General features: G+C 44.6%; 1 protein-coding gene across 6 annotated transcripts in view; it reads left to right on the top strand.

The window, feature by feature from the left end:
* HLTF (helicase like transcription factor) overlaps positions 1-23,477 on the top strand; it is a 397,768-nt gene that overhangs the window by 97,599 nt on the left and 276,692 nt on the right. For all 6 annotated transcript variants that reach the window (XM_085635054.1, XM_085635052.1, XM_085635053.1 and 3 more), the window contains exons 9-10: positions 4,896-4,991; positions 7,684-7,762. In XM_085635054.1, the coding sequence (XP_085491180.1) occupies positions 4,896-4,991; positions 7,684-7,762 (175 nt within the window). The remainder of the gene's footprint in view (positions 1-4,895; positions 4,992-7,683; positions 7,763-23,477) is intronic.

Below are 23,477 nucleotides of genomic sequence, written 5' to 3'. Positions count from 1 at the left end.
TTCGCCGTTGTCGAGTTGTCGCCTGATGTCATCTGTGGCGACGATGAGGGTTGTTTCAGTGCTGTGGTTTCGTCTGAACCCAGACTGGGACGGGTCCAGGATGTTGTTGTCTTCGAGGTGGTGGGTTAGTTGTGCGTTGACGATTTTCTCGATGACCTTCGTCAGGAACGGGAGCAGGGAGATGGGTCGGAAGTTCTTGAGGTCCTTGGGGTCCGCCTTGGGCTTCTTGAGGAGGGCGTTGATTTCGGCATGCTTCCAGCTGTCCGGGAATGTGGCTGTCTCGAAGGAGGCATTGATGACCTTTCGTAGTTGGGGTGCGATGGTTGCGTCGGCTTTGTTGAACACGTGGTGAGGGCAAGGGTCTGACGGTGATCCAGAGTGGATGGAGTTCATGACCTTGCATGTTTCTTCGTCGTTGACGTTGGTCCAGGAGGTCAGGTGGTTGGTCCAGGTGGTGTTCGCGGGGGAGGAGTCTGGCGGGGTCGGGTCGATCGGGATGTTGAAGCTGTTGTGGATGTCTGCTATCTTCTGGTGGAAGAAGGTTGTCAGAGCGTTGCACAGTTCTTGTGAAGGCGGGACGTCGTTGGCGTTTGGGTTGGAGAGTTCCTTCACGATGCTGAAGAGCTCTTTGCTGTCGTGTGCGTTGTTGTCCAGTCTGTTTTTGAAGGAGGATCTTTTGGCCATTCTGATGAGGTGGTGGTGTCTACGAGTGGCGTCCTTGTGGGCTGCGTGACTGTCAGATGTGCGATCGTGGAGCCATTTCTTCTCCAGTTTCCGGCAGGTGCGTTTGGAGGTCTGTAGCTCGTCGGTGAACCAGGTGGCTTTCTTGCTGGCGTGGTTGATGGGGGGTTCCCTGAGTGGTGCGAGGGTGTTGGCGCAGTCTTCAATCCACTGTCTGAGGTTGCGGGCTGCCGTGTCTGGGTCGGTGGAGGCCTCAGGTGGGTTCTGGGTGAGGGTGGAGGTCAGTTGGTCTTCGGTGACATTGCTCCAGCATCGACGTGGGAGTTGTTGGGTGTGGTGGTGCGTGGTTGGCTTCTTGAAGGTGAAGTGGATGCAGCGGTGGTCGGTCCAGTGGAGTTCGTGGTGTGTTTGACGGCGACGTGGGTGCCTGTGGAGAAGATGGGGTCCAGCGTATGGCCGGCGGCGTGGGTGGGGGCGGTGACGAGCTGTCTGAGGCCGAGGTTTGTGAGGTTGTCGATCAGGGTGGCTGAGTTGGCATCGTTGTTGTTCTCGAGGTGGAAGTTCAGGTCCCCGAGGAGGATGTAGTCCGTGGAGGCGCGTGCGTGGGTGCTGGCGAGGTCGGCGATGGAGTCGCTGAACGGCGCCCTGGGTCCTGGGGGTCTGTAGATGAGCGTTCCTCTGAGGGTGGTGTTGGGGTCGGTGTGGATTTGGAAGTGCAGGTGTTCGGCGGTCTTGAGGGTGTCCTCTGCGTGGGTGGAGACCTTGAGGGTGAACTTGTGGACGATGGCTATTCCTCCTCCGATTCCGTTGGTGCGGTCTCTGCGGGTGATCTTGTAGCCACCAGGGATGGCTATGGCGATGTCATGCGCCGATGAGTTGTTCCACCAGGTCTCGGTCAGGAAGGCCACGTCGGGGGCGGCGGTGTCGAGCAGGTCCCAGAGCTCGACGGCGTGTCTGCGTGCGGAGCGGGTGTTGAGGAGTATGCAGCGGAGGTGGTTGGGTCTGGTCTTTTAGGTTTGCTGGCTCTGTTGCAGGTGAAGTTGCAGCTGCGGCAGGAGAAAGGTCAGTGCGTGCGCTTTGGGGTGGCTCGGTAGCAGGTGGCTGAACGGCCGGTGTTGAGTGCGTGGAGGGTGCTGGCATCGTAGCAGAGTCTGGCGTAGCGGGGTCTCGGTGTTCTGGTTCTGGGCGCGGGCAAGGCGCGGACGGGCGCAGACGGGCTTTCCTCTGGCGTGCCTCTGGCGCGGCACGGCCGCGCAGCGGCCTGCATTATGAGGCGGGACGAGGGAGGGAGGAGCAGCTGGGAGGGGGGAGCGGGACAAATCAGGACACAGTGAAAGAAGAGGAAATTTCAGCCTCAACACTCTCTTCCAGCTTGAGTGTTCATGCAACTCATAGGGATGATGGCCTCTTGCATATTCATAGTGCCTCATGCAAGACTCCAGATGCGTCCTCTCCAAGAATGCCTAGCACGCCAATGGAACCAGGCTCAAGGTCAGTTAACAGATCTGGTGTTGGTAGACGGTCGCACTCACCGCTCTCTGCAGTGGTGGAACAGCAAAAACCTTTCCAAAGGGCGACCGTTCCTAGAGCCAGTTCCACAAATTGTCCTGACAGTGGACGCATCACTCTCCGGCTGGGGAGCTCATCTTTTACATCACACTATGCAGGGCAGGTGGACTCCTCAACAGAAATTACTCCACATCAACCACCTGGAGTTACTAGCCATATTCCTAGCCCTAAAGGCATTCCAGAAGCAAATATCAGGCAAGGCTGTCCTAGTCCGCATGGACAACATGACAGCCATGTACTACATACAGAAACAAGGCGGGACACATTCTCTACAGCTCTCTCAACTAGCACAAAGCATATGGAGATGGGCTGTGCCGCAGAACATTTTTCTCCTAGCCCAACATGTCCCGGGAGTCCAAAACAACATAGCCGATCTGTTAAGCCGTCAAACGCAACAGATTCACGAGTCGGAACTTCAATCCGCAAGTTCTTCAACCATTTTTTCAAATGTGAGGCCAACCACACATAGACCTCTTCGCCACACACGAAAACTCCAAATGCCCAAGCTTCGCTGCCAGATTCCCACACCCATTGTCCAAAGGCAATGCGATATGGATGAATTGGTCAGGCAGATTTGCGTACGCCTTTCTGCCTCTCCCACTCATTCCACTGGTAGTAACTTCAGCAACACTCACTGACTCTCATTCTAGTTGCTCCAACTTGGGCCAGACAACCGTGGTACACCACATTACAGGAACTCTCTGTGGTCCTGCACCAAAAACTGCTCCTCTCCCCACGCCTCTTAACCCAGAACCGTGGAGAGATTAGACACCAGGACCCAGCTCAGCTCTACCTTGCGATCTTGCTCCTGAAGTCTTAGAATTCGGTTACTTTAACCTTTCTAGTGACTGTATGAATGTTATTAAAGAGGCTAGACGTCCCACCACTAGAGCCTGCTATGCAGCCAAGTGGAAAAGATTTGTTATATATTGTCATAACAACACCATCAATCCCCTAGATGTGTCTATCCAACACATCATAGGTTACCTACTACATCTCCAAAGATGTAACTTGGCATATACATTTATCAGGTTGCACCTCACTGCCATAGCGGCCTATTTGCAAAATACACTGGACTGTTCCCATGAGGCACAGGGTCGAGACTGATTTGCATATGGCTGGGTTCAAACTGGAATGGCATGGTGAGCAAAAAAATGATGGATTTAGACCCAGATCTCTGTACTGGGGTGAATGTATGACATTGTTCTGCATTCTGTCCATCAACTGTTGTTTTTGCACTATTTACAAAATAGACAACACTTATCACTTTTCAGAGTACCTGCCATCAAAGCATTTATGGAAGGCCTCAAAAGAATAATTCCTCCCAGAGTACCACCCTCACCTTTGTGGAATTTAAACAGTTCTCACAAGACTAATGGGTCCTCCATTTGAACCTCTACATAAATTGTGAGCTACAATTTTCAACATGGAAAGTTGCTTTTATAGTGGCCATCACTTCTCTTAGAAGAGTTAGTGAACTCCAAGCACTAACCATTCAGGAACCTTTTTTACAAATACATCACAATAAGGTTGTTCTCCGAACCAATCCTAAATTCCTCCCTAAGGTTATTTCTCCCTTCCATCTCAACCATTCTGTAGAGTTGCCAGTGTTTTTCTCGCAACCACAAACAGTTGCAGAAAGGGCTCTTCACACTCTAGATGTCAAAAGAGCACTGCTTTATTACATCGAGAGAACAAAACCTTTTCGCAAAACAAAACAACTTTTTGTATCCTTCTCACTGCCACATAAAGGCAACCCCATATCAAAATCTGGGATAGCAAGGTGGATTGTCAAGTGCATACAGATTTGCTATCACAAAGCAAAACAAACATTATCAGTTCCCCCCTAAAGCCCACTCTACCCGAAAGATAGGGGCTTCAATGGCATTTTTAGGCAACATAACCTTGCATGACATCTGCAAAGCAGCAACATGGTCTACACCGCACACATTCACAAAACACTATTGTGTATATGTGCAAACAAATCAGCAAGCTAGTGTGGGCCAGGCTGTACTCAAAACATTATTCCAAACCACTTTAACAGATACTGGTGGTCGCCGCTATGGAGGGGTACTGCTATACAATCGATGCTTAGTATCTGATCTGCAGCTCATATGCCTCGAACGGAAAATGCTACTTACCAGTATACATCTGTTCTTGGCATGTAGAGCTGCAGATCCACACACGCCCACCCACCTCCCAGGCTACCTTTATCTGTTCCAGTATTCTTATTTAGATACAGCATACTTGGGCATCTTATCTGTTTCTCACAAATCTCCATTTCCCTGCTGGCGAAAAACAATCTGAAGATGGAGCCGATGCCCATGCGCACTATCATCCAAAGGAGGAGTCACCTATCTTGTGACTTCCAAAGACTTTTCCAAGACAAAAACAAGTGCAAACATCCAGGCCCAACACCAGATGGCGATCTATGCTTAGTGTGTGGATCTGCAGCTCTACATGCCAAGAACAGATGCATACTGGTAAGTAGAATTTTCCTTTTGAAATCTTTATTGTAATATTATATGATTTGATTTGAGAAGTAATACATTATCTCAGTTGTTATAAAATGTGTACCAGACTTTACCGTCCTACAGAAAGATAAATCTATATGTAGAGTGACATATGTTTTTTTTGTTTTATAGGGGAAAACACTTGTAGCTATTGCTCTAGTTCTTACAAACTTTCATGATGGGAAACCTTTCCCTGCTTCAAGGATCGAAACAAGCCATTTGCATAAGGTGGGTTCTATGTTTTATGAATGATTCAGATGGTGCATTTCTTTACTTTATTTGCTACATCTTCACCATGCTTTGGGGATAACAAATGTTCAAATGCAGTAAGGGATCTGAAATAGTGAAAAGGACTGTTATTCAGTGTAGATATATTGCTATGGGTATTCATATGGATAGGCAGTAGAAAATGAGTTGTAGGAGCATGAACATTATTTATGAATGTTCTGCGAGGTAAGAGGTTAACCGTCAATCTGTTTTTGCCATGCGTCTTGTACACTGAAAGAAGAATGTTAATGAAACTGAGCTAATCCTACTATTGGATAATCCACCTCAAGAAGATCAGTTTTCTGATATGTTGGCTCTGGTCGGTACTTAAGTGGATGAACTACACCTACTAGAATTAAATTGAGGTAAGACTAAGATCATGTTATGTGCAAACAATAATCCCTGATCACCACCTCTGTGGCCTATCAATCTAGGACCACCACCTATCCCATCCAATAAAGAAAAGAGCCCGCATTTCTTAACTGACAGTGATCTAAATTTGGTTCCTCAAACTAAAGGACGATTAAGTATACTCAAGTCCAGAGTGGGTTTAAGTCCTCCATTCTTTCCTGGGTCCAGGAAGTAACAGGAGTAAAAGCCTGATTCCCCTTGTTCCCACTGGCGCTACATCTTTTGCACCTTGCTGGAAAAGGACCCGGACCTCTGCTTCCAATAACAGGCATGGGCAGGAGTGCAAATCTGGTAGACAGGAAGGAACTCTAGTGGAGTAGCCAGAAAAGAAAGAGAGCACACCAGAGATATCAACTCGAGAACCTACTGATTTGACAAAGAGCACAACATCTGAGACAAATGCGGGGACCACAAACCATCACCTCAGCTCTCCACACCTTACAAATGTTTACTCAGCCTACAATCACTGTGGGCAAGACATGGACCCTCCAAAGATCCAACAACCCAACTAATAATAGCCTTCTATATGGGCCAGTCAGCCATGTGAAGGCAAGTGCTTTGAGCAGGTCTTCCTTAGAGGATCCCCTGCAGCAACCCATTCTTGAACATTTTTGCATCCTTTGTGAATAGAAAGTGGTGTCCAAAGTTATCTCGACTGCTAAAAACCATGTAAAATACTGATTGTAAGGCACAATTTGTCTGCTTGCACTTCACTTAGGGGTGTGGATCCCTTCAAAGTTTGCCTGTCCCACATGTCCTACATTGATCTTGGTCTTGCCAGCAGGGTTTGACAGTCTGTACTGTAACATTTACATAGCTGTGTTGACTACCTTTCTGTTTCTCCCAGACTAGCCATCACTATTCAGGTTACCCTTGGTGGCTAGTTTTATAAAAATATTAATAGAGGTTTCCTCCCCCACTGTTTGTTGTTCCACAGTGGAAACTTAATTTGGTTGTGACATTCCTGCTGGCTTTGTCGTTTGAGTCTATTTACAGTTGACCAATGAGATTATGTACATTACAGACTGTTTATTGGTGCACCTTGTGTTTCATCCTCCATGTAGTCTTTTCTGCAGCCAAATTGGTACTTGTTTGTCATTTTTACCAAAGATGGTGTCTGCATTCCATGATGGCCAATCGGTAACACTACCATCGTTCGTCCCTCCTCCTCACCCTTATGCATAGAAAAATAGACCACACAGGCTAAGCCCTAAGATAGAACTGTGGCAGTAGGGCTCCTGACCAACTTTTTTGGGCTTTGCCGATGTCAAGAAGGGCAAGTCATTCCTCTCTGAATAGTTCTCTTCTTAAAAACGTGCTATATTTTGGCCAAGAAGTAGCCTCCAAAAGGTATCTGGATTCATTCCACTAGCACAATGGTGGCTCAAAGGCTTTGACCACTGGCGTCCGGGTGGCAAAACTTTGCCTTGCTGCCAATTGGTCTTCAGTTCAATCTCTCACCAAGCATTATTGTCTGGCTGCCCAAGTTTGGAAGGATAGTTTCTTTGTCACTGTATTGCTGCTTGATTGTATGGTTTCATTGGAACTCGTCATTCCCCTCTCACCAATGTGGGTATTGCTTTGGGACTCATTCATAAGGGGAGGGATTTGTGAAGAGAAGGATCCATCAGAGGAATGCTCTATATTGCCACACATTTCTCACTGCCCTCCCTTCCTCCTTTCCTTCTGATGCTGATGTTTAATATGATTCCATGATATCTAACAGAGGGTTCTGCTGTTGACTTTAATGTCCTTGTCCAGTTCCTCCTCTCTGAATTTCAGTTGGGCGAGAAAAAAGTGTAAGAACAGACGTGAGCAGGCCAGGCAATGGCTCTATAGTCAGATAAAGGCATGTCCCGAATGCTCATGTCCTGGATGGTCAGAGCCATTACTAGAGTTGGGCAGTACTACTGCACATCTCAGGGTAGCTAATGCTTTCAGGAGATTTTTGTCCTGTCTGGTACCTGAAATATCCTTAAGATGGGAAATGGGAGAGAAGGCAGAGTATCGACTATGAATAAGAGGTGTGGAGCATAATTGAAATTTTCCTTTCATTTTATCATGCCACACCTTCTCTACCATCTGCAATTTGTTTTCAGGCTTGCAGAGTTTGTGACTACTCTATAGATCAGAGATGCTTAGTATTTTCATTGGTTTTATGTGATGCCATGCTAATTGTTGTAAATTACAACTGTGGTTTGTTCATTTAGTCTTGTACTCTTACCTCTTTTAAAATATTTAGGTTTGCAGTGACACCGGTACTTATGTAAAATATAGCGATGCTCTGAAACCTGAAGCCAATAGTAATAAACCACCTGAAGGTAAGTAACCATAAAACCAAAAGTTTTGTCTTTTTAAATATTTACTGCTTTTATTTCCTCTGTAGTTCTAAGTGGTTGGTTGAATTTCATTACTTTATGTATCTTTTATATTCCTTTTAAGTAGCACTGCTTAACTCTAAAATATATTTATGTACTTACTTATAACAGTTAAAGAACATTAGAAGGCAGGCCATACCCTTTTAGTCAATAGCATTCGCAGGTACTTCGAGAGATGGGCTTTGATCAAAATTGGAAAAGAAAGCTTTGATGTTAGTATAGAGAGAAGAGGTGGGTGTATTTCGAAGGCTGGCAGGCCACGCCCTTTTAGTCAATATCATTCACAGATACTGCGAGAGATGGGCTTTGAGCAAAATTGGAAAAGAAAGCTTTGATGTTAGTATAGAGAGTAGAGGTGGGTGTATGTCAAAGGCTGGCAACTGTGCAGTTGTAAGAATCAAACATTTCACAAGTTACTGTCCCCCGAGTAGTGTTCTCAGGAGCTGTTGAAGAGAAAGGTCTTCAGGTCTCTGTGGTATAAAATGTTGAATGTGTTTGCAGACCAATGAAGAGAGAATCCTGATGGATATTTCCCCCCAAAAAATTTAAGTACTCCCTCTTCAGCCTCTCTGATTCAATCAACGTGGTACAATATGTCACACAATCAACATACTTCACTGCACCTGCTTAGCGTCCTACTAAGAAACTAAGGTCATCACAAAAGAGAAGAGCAAACTATCCGAGCCTTCAAAAACATCTTCATAGACAGCCTACTGCTTGAACTCATCTCCCAACCTGCCATCTGCATGTACAGTGCCACATGACTTCTAAACAACGTCAACAATTGTTTGAAAAGCTATGTGAACATCCATGGCCCAATTACAACACACAAGTGCAAACTAAAGCCTCCAGCACCCGGGTACTCTAAAGACCTTGTTGCCTATAAACTTTGTTGCAAAATGGGCTAAGCCCATTTAGTAATCACAGATCTTTTGCTTTGTGATCACTTGGTTTTGGACTTATTACTGTGGGTGAGTTTCACTGCTTGGGCCTCACCCACGGTAATCACACTGTATATGGACGTCTTGTGTTTACTGCTAGTGTCTGCTTTTTAACACAAGGCTGCTGCAACGGAGCATGGGTAAAGGGGCACTTGGCTGGTTACACGTGTGTGCGGGCTGTGCATGCAAGACTACCGTTGCACACAGCTCGGTAACGGCGCGCAGCTAGCCAGGCGCAGAGCGGACTCTGCAGGGCTAGATGTTGACTTAGGATAGGCCTTATAATATAAGTGAGCACTGGTGGGTATAGACGATATGGTTTACTGTTTTTTCAGCAGCGACACTGTGAAGAAATCAAAACTTTCTCAGGGGTTTCACTGATACACCTGGTCCTTTTAAACCAACAAAGAAGAGATTGGCACAGAGCTGTAATATAAAAACAATGCATTTATTAAACCTCACATGAGGGAGATTGCGTCACAAAGTACACTAAAGTCACTGTAGGAGGTACAGAGAACAGGGGCCTTATATACCCACACAGGGGCTCAAAAGAAGGCGGTACAAGTACACATGAGAAGAGTTACACACATAGATGGTCATACAGAAAATGCACAGTCCACAAGTAGGAGGAGTAATGAGTTGCTGACATCAGTTAGAACAGCCTGACAGTTCTATACTAGGAGCAGGTGCATTCTACTAGCTAGGCCCTTCTGAGCATGTGCGAGGTTCTGGAAGAGGGAGAAAGCAAATGGCTAGCACGTAGCTAACTAAAATGGCTGTCCAGTACAAAATGGCTTTCAGCTCATGCTAACAGATCCCTGCAATCTTTAACAACTGTATTATCCATATCGTGACAATTCTGCCTTATAGTGCAGTTTTGCTTTTCTAAAACCTACAAAATCCTGTGAGGTGAAATTGAGGTGAAATGTGTGCGCCCAGCTTGACAACACAAGTCGCAAGAGGATACCTGTACACCTTATGGTTCATCCTGAATTGTCATATTTCTCTGGCTCAGCTCAGGATCAGAGTCCAGGCATTTTGTCACCCTGATGGGCCAAGTTATTTACTCTACTCCCCAGCAGAGGGAACAAAAGAACTAATGAACAGTGCTTCCCTCGGCTCCTGAGGCAGAAGGGGTGGGAACGAAAATCTGCATTTGTTAATTAGCTGTCACACTCTACCAGGGTTGGGACAGCCTAGGCCCACTGAACAAAGGAGGAAACTCAGACCTCAGGCGCCAACATAGGAGGGCGCTCTCCTTTGAAGTTTTGGTTGCAAAGCCCCCAGGCAGTGATGTCACCTAGGAGCAGTGACTTCTTGATGGGGCCATGCTGTGCAGAAGATTTGGGACTGGGTGGAGGTGTACCCTAAAATTGGCATGGGGTGCTCCACTTCTAGAACTTTCTCCCCCCCACCCCCATTTAAAATCTCTTGCACAGGGGAGAGTTGTTGCAGTTGGACTCTGGACCTGGACTGTGCAGGGGTGCTTCTCCACCGCCCCTGAAGTGTCTACATTTGGAGTGTAAATATTAACCAGTAACACTTGCTGTCCTGCTAACATGCCAGACTCCAGCATGTATGGTGTTCTGGCATTCAACGGGCTCCCCAATATCCTGCTCGTGAGAGTGTCAAAGCCGGCATCAATGGAGCAGAACCCCGCACAAAGCTCCGCCGTAATGGCATCCGCCCCCATCTGCCCGGTGGGGTGCAGACCAGCCGTGCAGGTTCTCAGTAAGTCTCTCTGGTGGCTCTTCTCAAAGGGCAGCGTGCGTTGTTTAGGGTCGCCTCGCACCATGTTCTGTTCAGCCCAGGACACAGGGGTATGTAGGTATGAGAGGAGACAGGAGGCCCCATGGCCCCAGAGGGCCAGGCTGTCTACGGCCCCCGAGTAGAGGAGTATGGACAGTAGGGCACAGAGGTATCAATCGGGTATGCAGGCAGTACGAGGAGGGCCCCCAGTGTTGAGAGCTTGAGTTGGGTAGGGAAGAGCTGGGTGTTCGCCCTTTTTAGGTCTCACCTTGCTATCGTGTATGTAAAAAGGTCAGATGGGAGAGAGAAAACCATGGCCACTGCTAGTAATTAAAGCTTTACCTTTAATTGCTGTTACTGCATGAAGCTATAAGACTTGTGGTGACATTGCTGTCATATGCAAAACATTAAATCCAATAATGATTTGATAGCCAATGAAATATTATATTGTACAGTTTTTTTCATTTACAATACAGAATTATCTACACAAACTGAAACAGGCACCAGTCTGTGATGGAGACTTCGGAAACGTCAAGGCAGACCTAAAATAAAACTTTAATCAGAATTTCTTCATGGGGAATTGATCAGCGTACTGCATGCATCAGAGAACCTCCCAATAAGAAAAGGCTTATAAGCAAAGAAAATACCCAAGCTTACAAAATAAAATACCAAAATAACACTTTTTATGTGCCTAGGCAGAAAATGATTCACAAACAATTGATTTTCATTGGTGAAACCAGTATGCTTCAAATGTATCAATCCACCATGCACACAAATATACAGGGGAATCACTTAAATATAGCACGTTACTAGATAGAGGAACAAAGTAACTGATTCGGCACAGTTTAGCAGTCCCTGGTGGTGAAATGGGGCTGTTGTGGTGAAATGAACGCTATGGAGGTACCAGAATGTATTGCTGATTCCTGTTGTGGATGTGTTTGATGTTATAGCACACTTTGAGTGCAATAAAAGTAAGCAAGTAGGACACAGACTCTTTTGCAGGGAGCATACATCTCTTAAATGGGTGGCCCGCTGAGAAGAATGCAGGCACAAATGTGTAATGTAACAAAAACATGTATTGATTACAGCTTTTTTCATTAAAATCTATCTGAACATTTCCTAAATAGAAGAAAATATGTATATCTTAATAATTACTTTTTCTTTTTCCATGAATAGCTGCTAAGTTTCAGCCTTATTCAAATTAAACAAAATTGTGTGGACTTGTCATTACCTATACAATTTGTACGACAAAATACAAACAACTATTGGCAAAGTCAATAGGTCTCACCCATTACAGCTATTAGCTTTGGCAATGTTTTGTAGCCATGCTGTACAGCAGCATAGATGTTTTGTGGAGTGGCTAAAACAAATTTTAAAAAGCGCTATGAAGTAGCCAGGGCTAATGCGCTTTAAAAACAAAAATGCATTAGTGCTGGATGCATCACAGTCTTTTTTAGGTCTCCGCTGTAGACCGAGCATGTGCCATCTTGAAGAGACATGCTGTATCTACTATGTGGGCTTCAGTCCAACCATAGGCTACCTATTTCCTGGCTCCATTGTCGCTCTCTTATTCTTTCTCCTCATTTGTCCATGGCATGGATTTGTCATGCCGCTTCCTGTGTTAACCCCTCCACGCGATTAGGGACCAAGTACACTATCCCTCAATTTATGATCAATTGTGCAACTTCTTTTACCTTGGTTTACGAGCCCTCCTCAGGAGTGCTGGTGTTTTTATTCCATTCAAGCACTGGTTTTTTCCCTTATCCCTACATTGTACACAGTTGATGCTGCCCTCACCCAAGTATCTTTGGTCGCCATTCTCGTTTACCCACCACACTGGGCCTTATTCCATACCCTCAGAATAAAGATCTCTCTCTCAAGTTTGCGATGGTGCCTCAGTAACTACCCACGACCCTGCTCCTCATCATGCATCCATGTCTCATTCCACGATCCCCGCCAGGCACAATATGCCTTCCACTTTTAGCTCCTCTCCTTTTATGGAGCCTTAGTACCCCTCCCTCCCGGGCTCTGTGGCCCACCCTCCTCCTTGCTGAACAGCGGCCTGGATTAGGACACAGCCCGGGTCAAGGATGGCATATTTTACAACCGCTCATCAGGCCATTGCTACAGATGCACCGCCTCTGGAGGGCACTCACCTCAGAGCGGCTGTGCTGCAGCGAGCTGGTGCCGTGAGGGGCCTGCGCAAGCAATGGCGAGCCAGCCGGGTGACAGGCACAAACGCAAGCAAAAGCCACCTGCACACAACCATCAGTGATGCACTGACGTCACCATCACCCTACGCCTCACTATTGGGGGCCATCTTGTGACAGGCTTAGCTTTATAACAAACCTATACAAACTGACAAATGCCTGTACTTTTTTGTATCGCCCTGTTAAGGCTAGTCAAGTGGTTATCATTAACAAGTGAAATCCTAACGTTCACAGAATGAGGGATTGACTGATTCCAACATGGGCTCAGAAGACACCGATATTGCTCGCTTTTCAGTATAGGGGTGGCGGAGTTCAAACCTTTGTGTCCAGTCGTCCCTGCAAAACACTCTTGCCCAAAATTACGTGTTTTTTCACCGTTAATATGCAAGTTGGAACGTGATTCATACAGCATTCGAGACAAAAAACTGACAGCGTATTGAGGGTATCTCCTCTAAGGATTATAGACACAGTTTTATATTCAAGAATGTTTTCAATTTATCAAAATACAAACGTGCATGTAATACAAGCAAACATTTTTGGTGTCATTTGCATATTTGCAGTATGTGTATGTTTTCCATTTTAATGTTTTAGGCATTTACCCCAGCTGCATATCACAATCTTTTCTCACCAATGCACTCATCCATTCATTAAAAAGTCAGTGTATCTGTGCCCAGGGGTGGTGTGTTCAGCGGCCCTGGCCATGCCCCTATCCCCCTAGCAGCATTACATGTTTGTGCTTAGCTTCACTGCACTAAATGGGCTCTTCACTGCCTGTTTGTTAACAATACGGCAAGGTTCACTATGTCAGTGCTTCAAACAAAAGAGCCCCTCAAGCAAATATAAAGTGTATCTCATTCTGCAAATCAAAATTTCTCTCAGCAATGCACACATCTGTTCATTAAAAAGTCAGAAAAAAACTGCTGTACAAAAGCAATGCCCCGTTCGCCGTCTCTGTAATAAGGCACTCCCCTTGTTGAGAAAGATTGGCTATGCAAATGCTTTTTTATTATAATTTTTAGCCATGCTGGACAGTTGTGACACTGTTATTCAGCATGGCTACAAAACATTGCCAAAGTTGGCAATGCACATGCTGCACATCATGAACAAAAGGCAACGGCAGAGCCAATAGTCTCAAAGGCGAGACATTTTGGCTTTGCCAATGCTTTCTAGGTCTCAGCACAACATCCCTGTGATTCTGAGCAAATCAGTTAATCTCCCTATACGTGGGGAAAAAAAAGAACTTATCACATAAAGAAAGCAACTACGCCCATGTCCCTGTCTTAGTGAAAATACATTTGGTAGCAGACAAAATCTGTGTCACAATAGACATTCATTTCAGAGAAGAAAAGGACTTCTTTGAAGTGCGTGTGGCATTGTAAAACAGTTACAAATCATAAGAGGTTCAACAAGAATGCCAGGGAAGAACAAAGAAAAAAGGTGGTACTTCAATAACAGCGCGATCAGTGGCAGGACTGTAAGCAAGATGAAGCAATAAGTACTTGGTCTATGCTTCAGCAGAAAGAATAGCATGTTAAACCAGCATGCACTGGCCAATTAGAAGGAAGCAAATAAGAGTGAAAATGAGGCCAACGAATGTTAAGCAATGGGCAGGCTGCAAGCCCCTTGATGTATAAAATATCTCTCAAGCGAGAGCGGGTGCAGTGCATGCACTGTTGCAGGCAAGACCTAACAAGCATTTGCAATGCAATAGGTCTCGCATTTGCAAGAGTGTTAACCTATTGGCATTGTAAATGACAATGCCTTTTATTTATGTTTTAAAAACCAACACATAAATAAAAGGCATTGCCATTTACAGTGCCAATAGCTCAAACTCTAACAACTGCGAGACCTATTGCATTGCAAGTGCTTGTTGGGTTTGCTGGGTACAGATCAGGCCCCCTCCATTTGGCAGGCAGTGCCCCGCTGGTACATGCAGGAGGTATGCAGGCTGTGGCTGCAAGCCGGGCAGTAACAGGCAGCAGTAAAAGGCGGAGCTGAGCGTCAAGTTAACTAGAAGTCACCATAGGTTCCCTACCGCCGGGTCCGTCAAGTTGCAGCAGGTGACTCCCTTCAGTAAACTCAGTGCATCGCAAAATGTCAGCTACACAACCTGCCCTCTCTTCAAGCGCTGTATCTTGATGTTGGGGGGGGGGGCAGTTCAGAATGTCTCCAATGCAAGCTGACTGCCCAACATAGCCCGCCACCCATCGCCACAGGCCCAACGCGCCCACAATCGCCCCGGGGCATGCGAGGCACCAACTTGCCACTGTTCTGTCAAAATTCCCCCCCTCGCAGGCCAATAAACTCTGGCTCCCCGGCGCGCTCGCAGTGCAATCAGGCATATTTTCTGGGCAGGGACTGCAGAGAGCGCTGTGTGTCCATGGCAAAGCTCGGCGCGAGCCTCAGGCAGCAGGCATAGTCCAGTGGTGTTGCAGGTGAAGTGGTGTATAGGGCCCACGACGGCAGAGATTTGCCGCATGGGCCTTACTGCCAGGTCTGGTCTCAGGATATCAGGCAGGTTAACGAGGCGAGGTTCAGCCACGGCCGTGCCCAGACAGCATGCCCGACTCCTCTCTCTACCTAGATCACACTACTCTTGAGATGGGGAACCATCAGGAGGGCAGCCCAGTGGGGCTCGGTATCCCCGCGCCTCAGGCTTGCCTGCAGTTACTGTCACCACGGGCCCCCAAGGCAAGCGGTGGGCCGCTACACGCCTGGACAAGTCAGCAGCTCATCCAGTGCTACGGGCCTCCAAACCGCACCATACTGTGCTGCTGGTGGCGGAGTTGGTGAAAAGGCATGCCGGATGGTCTTGGAAGCCCGAGGAGACCCAAACTCTGAAGCGAAGGGGCCGTTTCCACCGGAGCCTCACCGAGCGGAAATCTTGATCGACGGCATGGCTCCGCCCCCCTGGAACTTTTTATCTTCGGCTGGGAGTACAGTGTCCTTTAAGGTTTGGTTCCATGGCTGCATTTTATGTGGGTTGAAGGTGTTTTTTTTAAAAAAAAGACCCCACAAACACACACGATGCTCATTCCAAATACTTTGTCAGTAGTATGTTGCTAGCAGTGAGTTTTTTGATCAATGTTTAAATGCTTTTCTGACATAAATAAGTGCATTTACATGTTTATTGATTATGGTAAAATTATGATTTTCAACATGTGGTTTTTGGTCCATTTTTATGTGGTGAACCTTTGACAAACCCAATAGGCTTATCCAATATTTTGTTGTGATGACCCTGTGACAAAGCCAGTTGGCATGCCTTATCTAAAGTGATACCCCTCCCTGATTTTGCGATGTTCTGTCTGATGTAGGTGGGGGTGTACTGTGATTTTGCGGGTCATGACCCTTTTGGGATCATATGTGTTTTCAGAGTGTCACCAATGTATTTCTATCTGCCTTATGTATATAAATGTAAATTAATGCACAGTATTTGTGTGTGTGTGTGTGTGTGTGTGTGCGTGTGCTTTTTTGTTTTAAATGTACTTTTTCTTTTCTGGACAATCATTTATTGAGTGTTACTATTGTGTGCCGGCAAATAATGATTGCTAGCCCACACTATTTATCCCCTGAGTAGGCCTTGGACTGCTCTGCTTCGCTACCCTGAAAGAGTCAAGCGCTTCAATGAGGTGCTTACTTTACAGTAAGGGGAAATTGTGGACCTGTCTCTTGTGCAGGCCTGACATCCTGGACAACTAATAACCTAATTTCTTCCAACACTCCATCTGCAGACAGGAATGAAAATGGAAGAAAAACAAAACTCCTGAGGACTTCTTGATACTGAAGTGTGTCCGCTCAACACACATACAGTTCATTACGTCAGGCAAAGCAAAGGGCTATACCAACGCCATAGTTGAAACCACCGACAGAAGCAGAATGCTGGTCAAGACAATCAACCACCTGCTGGACCCATCTAGCCCTCACTCTACAGAAAAGTGAAATGCCATCAACTTCTTCCGTTTAAAAATACAGAACATCCAGGAGAGAATTACGGACTGCTTATATGGCTCACCAGTTCCTTGAGCTCTGACCGTGCTCACTGGGGTGGTTTTCGGGATCTGGCGAGCGGCTACGGGATGGACTGGTTTGGGGGGGGGGGGGGGGGGTGTTAGGATCACGCTTGAAAAGGTATTCTACTTCTGCACGTGGTGAAGGAAAGGTTTGGGTAGTGGGATCTGATTGGCATTTCTCATCTAGGTGATGTGTGGCAGTGTTCTAATATACAGCTGCAGGAGGTCTGAGAGATACGTGGTCGGTCTGGGTACTCTGTTGAGGAAGCGTGATATTGTCAGGCACTGGACTTCAAAGGCTGCCCCTGATTTCCATCTGTGGCAGAATGCCACAGACTGGTTTTCAAAGATGGAGGAGCTAGTGTATGCGACTTGTGGCTGCCCGCAGAAACATCCTAATATATGGGGTATATAGTGAGAACATTTTGGGCTCATGGGAATGTAATGTGGATCCTTCAACTGTTAAATGAACGGGGGTTGGTGCTGTTTGACTTTACTTTGTTTGCAGGTATGTTTTAGATCTCTGAAAATCAATAAAAATACTTTATATAAAAAAAAACCAGAAGATCCGACAGCACATCAATGATGCTTTAATGCTTACGCCCACCCTTCCCACAGAATCCTGCAATAGCCCGCCTTCAAAGCCAGATATCACTGACATGCTTAGCTCTCTCAAAGCCACTTCTTATGAAGATGTCTTACTATTCTCCTGTATCAAAGCCCTCTGCAGATATTCTTTTATCCCTTCACAGCATTGTCAGGGTCTCCTTTTCTCAAGGCGTTTTTCCAGACACTCTCAAGACATGCCGAGAAGATCCTCCCACTTCTAAAGAAACCCACGCTAGACCCTGATGACATCCCCAACCACTGGCTTATCACTCGCCTGCCATTCATTGGTAAGATCATTGAAACTGTAGTCTCTGTTCAACAGCAAGACAACATCAATTCTAATGATCTTCTGCACGGCTATCGGTCTAGCTTCAAAACATGCTGCAGTAAGGGGACCACTACCTTACACATCCTAAACTATGCCCTCTAGTCCACAGATGAAGATGACTCCTGCCTCCGGGTATTGCTGGACTTCTCAACTGCCTTAGACACAGATCACCATTCCACTCTCGTGCACTGTAGAGTATTGAATAGAATCCATTAACAATTTCTTACACTGGTCTCCACCTTCCTTTCCAGCCATCGCCAGCTTCTTCACATGGGCACATCCAGGTCACAGAAGATCCCTCTCACCTGTGATGTCCTCCAGGGATCCATAATGATAATATAATAATAATTGGTGAGAGGATGTGGCCTAACGGCTAGGGCTTTGGATCTCAAATCTGGGGAACCAGGTTCGACTCTTGGCAATGCTGCTCAACATCCTGTGATTCTGGGGACATCACTTGATCTCCCCGTGCCTAACAAAAAAAAAATATAATGAATGTGTCCTTGCGCAACGCAATTGGTGCTCGTGTTAAGCGCTCTAATGCCTTCATGTCAAGTTTGCGCTATATAAATTCTCCTGTCATCTTCCACTTCTGCATGGTGCTCTGCTCACAGATAACTTGCAATCAATAAAGGGTTCTGGCCCTTAATCAGTAAGGCTAGGCCAATATATAATCCAAAACACCAAAGTAATGCCAATACTGATACCATTCACTAAATTAATTCCAGCAATCACACGTGACACTCATAGTGATTGAAAAAATATTAGCTTGTAAATATTTTATTTTATTTCCTTTTATATTCAATTTTTCATTTCATAATGTTAATTGGTAAATCATTACAATCCAAACATTAAATAGACCATACGAAGACAATACAATATTAACAATTTCACAGCAACACAAACTTTATATTATACAACAAAATACACTAAATACACCTAATTTGAGCTCGCTCAAATTCCCTCAAAGCTAAAGGAGAAAAAGAAAAGAAATAGAAAGAACCCAAGGGAAAGTTTAAAGAAATCACACAATTAAGAAGGAATGCAATACTATCTCAGGGAATGTTGGCCAAACAGTACGGGGTTCAGGTTGTGGAACCTAAAATTCAATCAATAGTACATTGTTTGTCAGCCTGACACCTCATTTGTCATCAATACCTATTTGGACTCAACAACAAGGTCTACGCATTTCAAACCCAATATTAGTTTGCGGGTTATCCTCAGGACCTGGAAAAATAAGCTGCAAAAAATGAAACAAAGTGCATGTGTTACACAATTGTACCTTCCAAGCACTCTTACACCTCTATTCAAGTAAAAACAATCTCTACCTTATTCATTCTCTGTGATGGCACCCATGGTGCTCCACAGCTGGTTTTTATTCCACAGACGTTAATTCTACTGAAACAAAAAGTCAGAAAAAACATATTTAATATTTTGACCATTCTTATTTCATTACCAAACAAATTCCGGCATGTTGTCAACCTAAGCTTCATTTCCTTAAAAGTGTAGCATACTGGCCCAATTTGAAAAATCCTATAACGGACGGCAGCGGACAGAGCGGATTCTGGCACACCACTGAAACAAATGAAAAAGTGACTTAACTGAAATACGAGGTGAACTTTCTGAGATTCTACGTAATGCCCTGGATATTGGGATTATTGGAAGTAAGGAATTTGGCTATCTGAATAGAAAATATCCAAGGGTTCCCCTGTTATACATACTCCCAAAATTCCATAAAAAGACACACAACCTCCGGGCCGTCCCATCGTGTCTGGGTGTGGGTCGATATTAGGGCTGATCTCCAAATACGTCGATTACTTTTTAAAGCCTTTCCTAGCCGAGGTACCATCTCATATACAGGACACAACGGATTTCTTCAATATAATTCAAACAGGGGAGTTTCTCACCAGAAAATCAACTTTTGGTGACCTTAGATGTGGTGTCGTTATACACCCAAATACCACAGGAGGAAGGATTAAATGGCATTGAAATCTTTCTCGAGCAAAGGTCCCGACCAGTAAGAGTCCCAAGTGAGTTTATAATGGAACTAGCAAGATTTGGCTTAAAAAAGAACTATTTCAAGTTTCAAATGATTACTACCTGCAGACCAAAGGGACCGCCATGGGCTGTCCCTTTGCACCGGAATTTGCAGTATTGTTCATGGCACAATATGAGGAACGGTTCATCTATAATAACAACCACTTTTGGACCCAGATAACAACGTATGTCCGCTATATCGATGATATATTCCTAATTTGGAATGGAACCTTATCTGAACAAACAACGTTCCACAATTGGCTGAATCAGCGCACACCGGACATTCAATTCAGCTTACATTCTAGTCCCAGCACCATAACATTTTTGGACGTGGAAGTGTATAGTTTTCATGGGACGCTAATCACATCATTGCATATAAAACCAACTGACAGAAATAAAGCGTTCCACTATACAAGTCACTACCCACGCAGTTTGCGTGACAACCTTCCAGTTGGTCAATTTTTGAGGATAAAACGCAACTGCTCAACTAAGGAGGAATACATGTTTCATGTGGGCAACCTTTTAGAAAAACTCAAATCACGTGGTTACCCTAAAAAACTGTTGAAACAGGCAATGAAACGTGCATGGTGGACACCGAGGGAAACATTATTACAAAAAAAGAAGAAAGAGCCCACCGACCGGATGGTCTGTGTCACAACATTCTGCTCTCTGACTAATTTCCTCAAAAGGGTGATTAATCAAAATTGGCACCTAGTACAAAAGATGCACCCATCATGGAGTAAACCTTTGTTTGCTCTAAAAAAAGACAAAAGTGTGGATAATTTTATTGTACGTGCAGCGACACAAAAGCCACTCAATAGAAACAAGTTGAGAACACAATTGAGTCTACCTCAAATCACAGGACATCATAAATGTGGAACTTGCTCTTGCTGCTCACAAACTATGGAAGGTGCCCTCTTTGAGTTTAATGGTATTAACTGGAAGCACGATCTGTTCACTAACTGCAAAAGTAAGGATGGCGTTTTTGGAATTGTATGCCCATGTCCAAAACTTTACATTGGCAAAACGAATCAAGAATTTCGACAGCGACTGACCCAACATATGTCAAGAATTCGAAGAACAGTGGCTAATGCACCCCTGGTGAACCATTGGGTGTCAAAACACCATGACATAAATGATCTTAAATGGACTATTCTGTCTAAAGTTGAGATAAACCCTCGAGGAGGTGATATTGAAAGGACATTGTTGCAAAGAGAGGCAATGCTGATTGTAAAATATAATACTGCTGTTGACGGACTTCACGAACTGTCCGAGATCTACAATTTGTAACAAAGTATGGACATTTGCCTTTCAATTTTTTCAACTGTTTAAAGAAGTAAGGTGATGGACCAAGCACAAGTAAGGTGATGGACCCATTGTTGATGATTGGGTTGTTTGTTCTGATTCGATCCATTATGCTGCGTGTGGAACTGAAGATTTACCATCTTGATAACTAATTGCTATCACAACAGTATTACGCTCTGGAGTACTGTCATGTATTGACGTAATTTGACGACGTAACGATTTGCCAATATGAAAAACTTGTATTGTTGCAGAAAAGACCCCAATTACTGGCGTAATTTGCCAAAGCAACGAGCTTTCTATAGTATGATTATTAATCGTAGGAATGTGTAGGAAAGGTCTCCATTTTGGAGCATTGCATTCAATTTACAGACTAAAAGATTATTTTAACATAAAAAATATTGATCCCAATTTTAGAGCACTGCCAGGGATTAGCACAATGTGCCATCGCAGCGATTGCTCAGTATTATAAACATGCAATGAATCACCAACATCTTCAAAAGAATTGCACCGTAATGCTGCGGCACATGGGATAATATAATAAATGGACAGCTACCAAAATGCCCATTTTTATACACAGGTTAGCATTACTATATTGTAAAAAGTTTCAATTGTTATAAACTATGAACGTTCCGTGGATCGGAACAATAAAGTTTATTCAATCGATAATATGCTTTGAGACACAAGGTGGCTACTGATGACGTCACATGATGTTTGTGTAGCAATGACTTTGAATAAAGGTGCCTGTTCTCTGAACATACACATCGACTCTCACGAGACAAAGAGAATTGGCGGCGGCGGCTACGAAGAAGTGAAAGGTAGGAATTATTCCGTGTTTGAGACGCACTTTGCAAATAATTTCCTTATCGTATTCAGGTTGAGGTTTTTAAGCGCTCTGCACGTTTTTTCCCTCGCAAATTGCGTCTGGCTCAACCAATGTGAAAAGGACTGCACACTAGACAGAGCTAAAACGCCAACCATTTAGGTATGCTACATTTGGTTTAGAGATATCGGGGCACTGCTTTGTGATAGTTGATCGCATTTCAGTTAAGTCGCTTTTTCATTTGTTTCAGTGGTGTGCCAGAATCCGCTCCGTCCGCTGCCGTCCTTTATCGGATTTTTCAAATCGGGCCAGTGTGCTACACTTTTAAGGTAAATGAAGCTTAGGTTGACAACATGCCGGACTTTGTTTCAGTAGAATTAACGTCTGTGGAATAAAAACCAGCTGTGAAGCACCGTGGGTGCCATCACAGAGAATGAATAAGGTAGAGATTGTTTTTACTTGAATAGAGGTGTTTGAGAGTGCTTGGAACGTACAATTGTGTAACACATGTACTTTTTGTTTCATTTTTTGCAGCTCATTTTTCCCAGGTCCTGAGGGTAACCTTCAAACTAATATTGGGTTTGAAATGCATAGACCTTGTTGTGTCCAAATAAGTATCGATAGCAAATGAGAGGTGTCAGGCTGACAAACAATGTACTATTGATTGAATTTTAGGTTGCACAACCTGAACACCGTACTGTTTGGCCAACATTGCCTGGGATAGTATTGCATTCCTTCTTAATTGTGTGATTTCTTTAAACTTTCCTTGGGTTCTTTCTATTTATTTTCTTTTTCTCCTTTAGTTTTGAGGGAATTTGAGCGATTTCAAATTAGGTGTATTTAGTGTATTTTGTCGTGTAATAAAATGTTTGTGTTGCTCTGAGATTGTAAATATTGTATTGTCTTTGTATGGTCCATTTAATGTTTGGATTGTAATGATTTATCAATTAACATATTCTGAAAAAAAAATTGAATATAAAAGGAAATAAAATATTTACTAACTAATATTTTTTCAATCACTATGAGTGTCACGTGTGATTGCCGGAATTAATTTAGTGAATGGTATCAGTATTGGCATTACTTTGGTGTTCTGCTCACAATTAACAGCATTAGGATTCACCATTATGCCGATGATGCACAAGTCTACTTAAAAGTATCCTCTGCCACAGACATCCAACTCCTCAAACACTGTTTGCCCATCATCTAGACCTGGATGCGCAGCACCTTCCTAAAGCTGAACCCAATCAAGACAAAATACCTTTTATATGCCAAGAACAATAAGCAAGATACAGTACAAATCTGGCTCAAAGTTATGAACCATGATGTCTTAGAATCCCAAATTTCACTGAATGCCAAGTCACTTGGATTCACTCTGGACACAAGCCTCACCATCAAGGAAAGCATTGCCAAAAAAACAAAGACGCCTGGAACCAGCTCTCTCTTCTAAATAAAGTCCCAATTTCTTGAAGAAAGCAATTTTGAAACTGCTGTTCAAGCCCTCGTACTCTTGCATCAGGATGGTGGTAATGCCTTACTCTGTGGCCTCCCAGACTCCACAGTGGCACCCCTTAGGTGCATTCTTCATGCTGCAGCACACCTCATCCAGGGCCTGGAGGAATAGGATCATTTCACCCCAGTACTGATGGAAA

The sequence above is a fragment of the Triturus cristatus genome, chromosome 11 (genome assembly GCF_964204655.1).
Source record: "Triturus cristatus chromosome 11, aTriCri1.1, whole genome shotgun sequence".
Lineage (NCBI taxonomy): Eukaryota > Metazoa > Chordata > Amphibia > Caudata > Salamandridae > Triturus > Triturus cristatus.
This window is presented reverse-complemented; position numbering and strand designations above follow the sequence as displayed.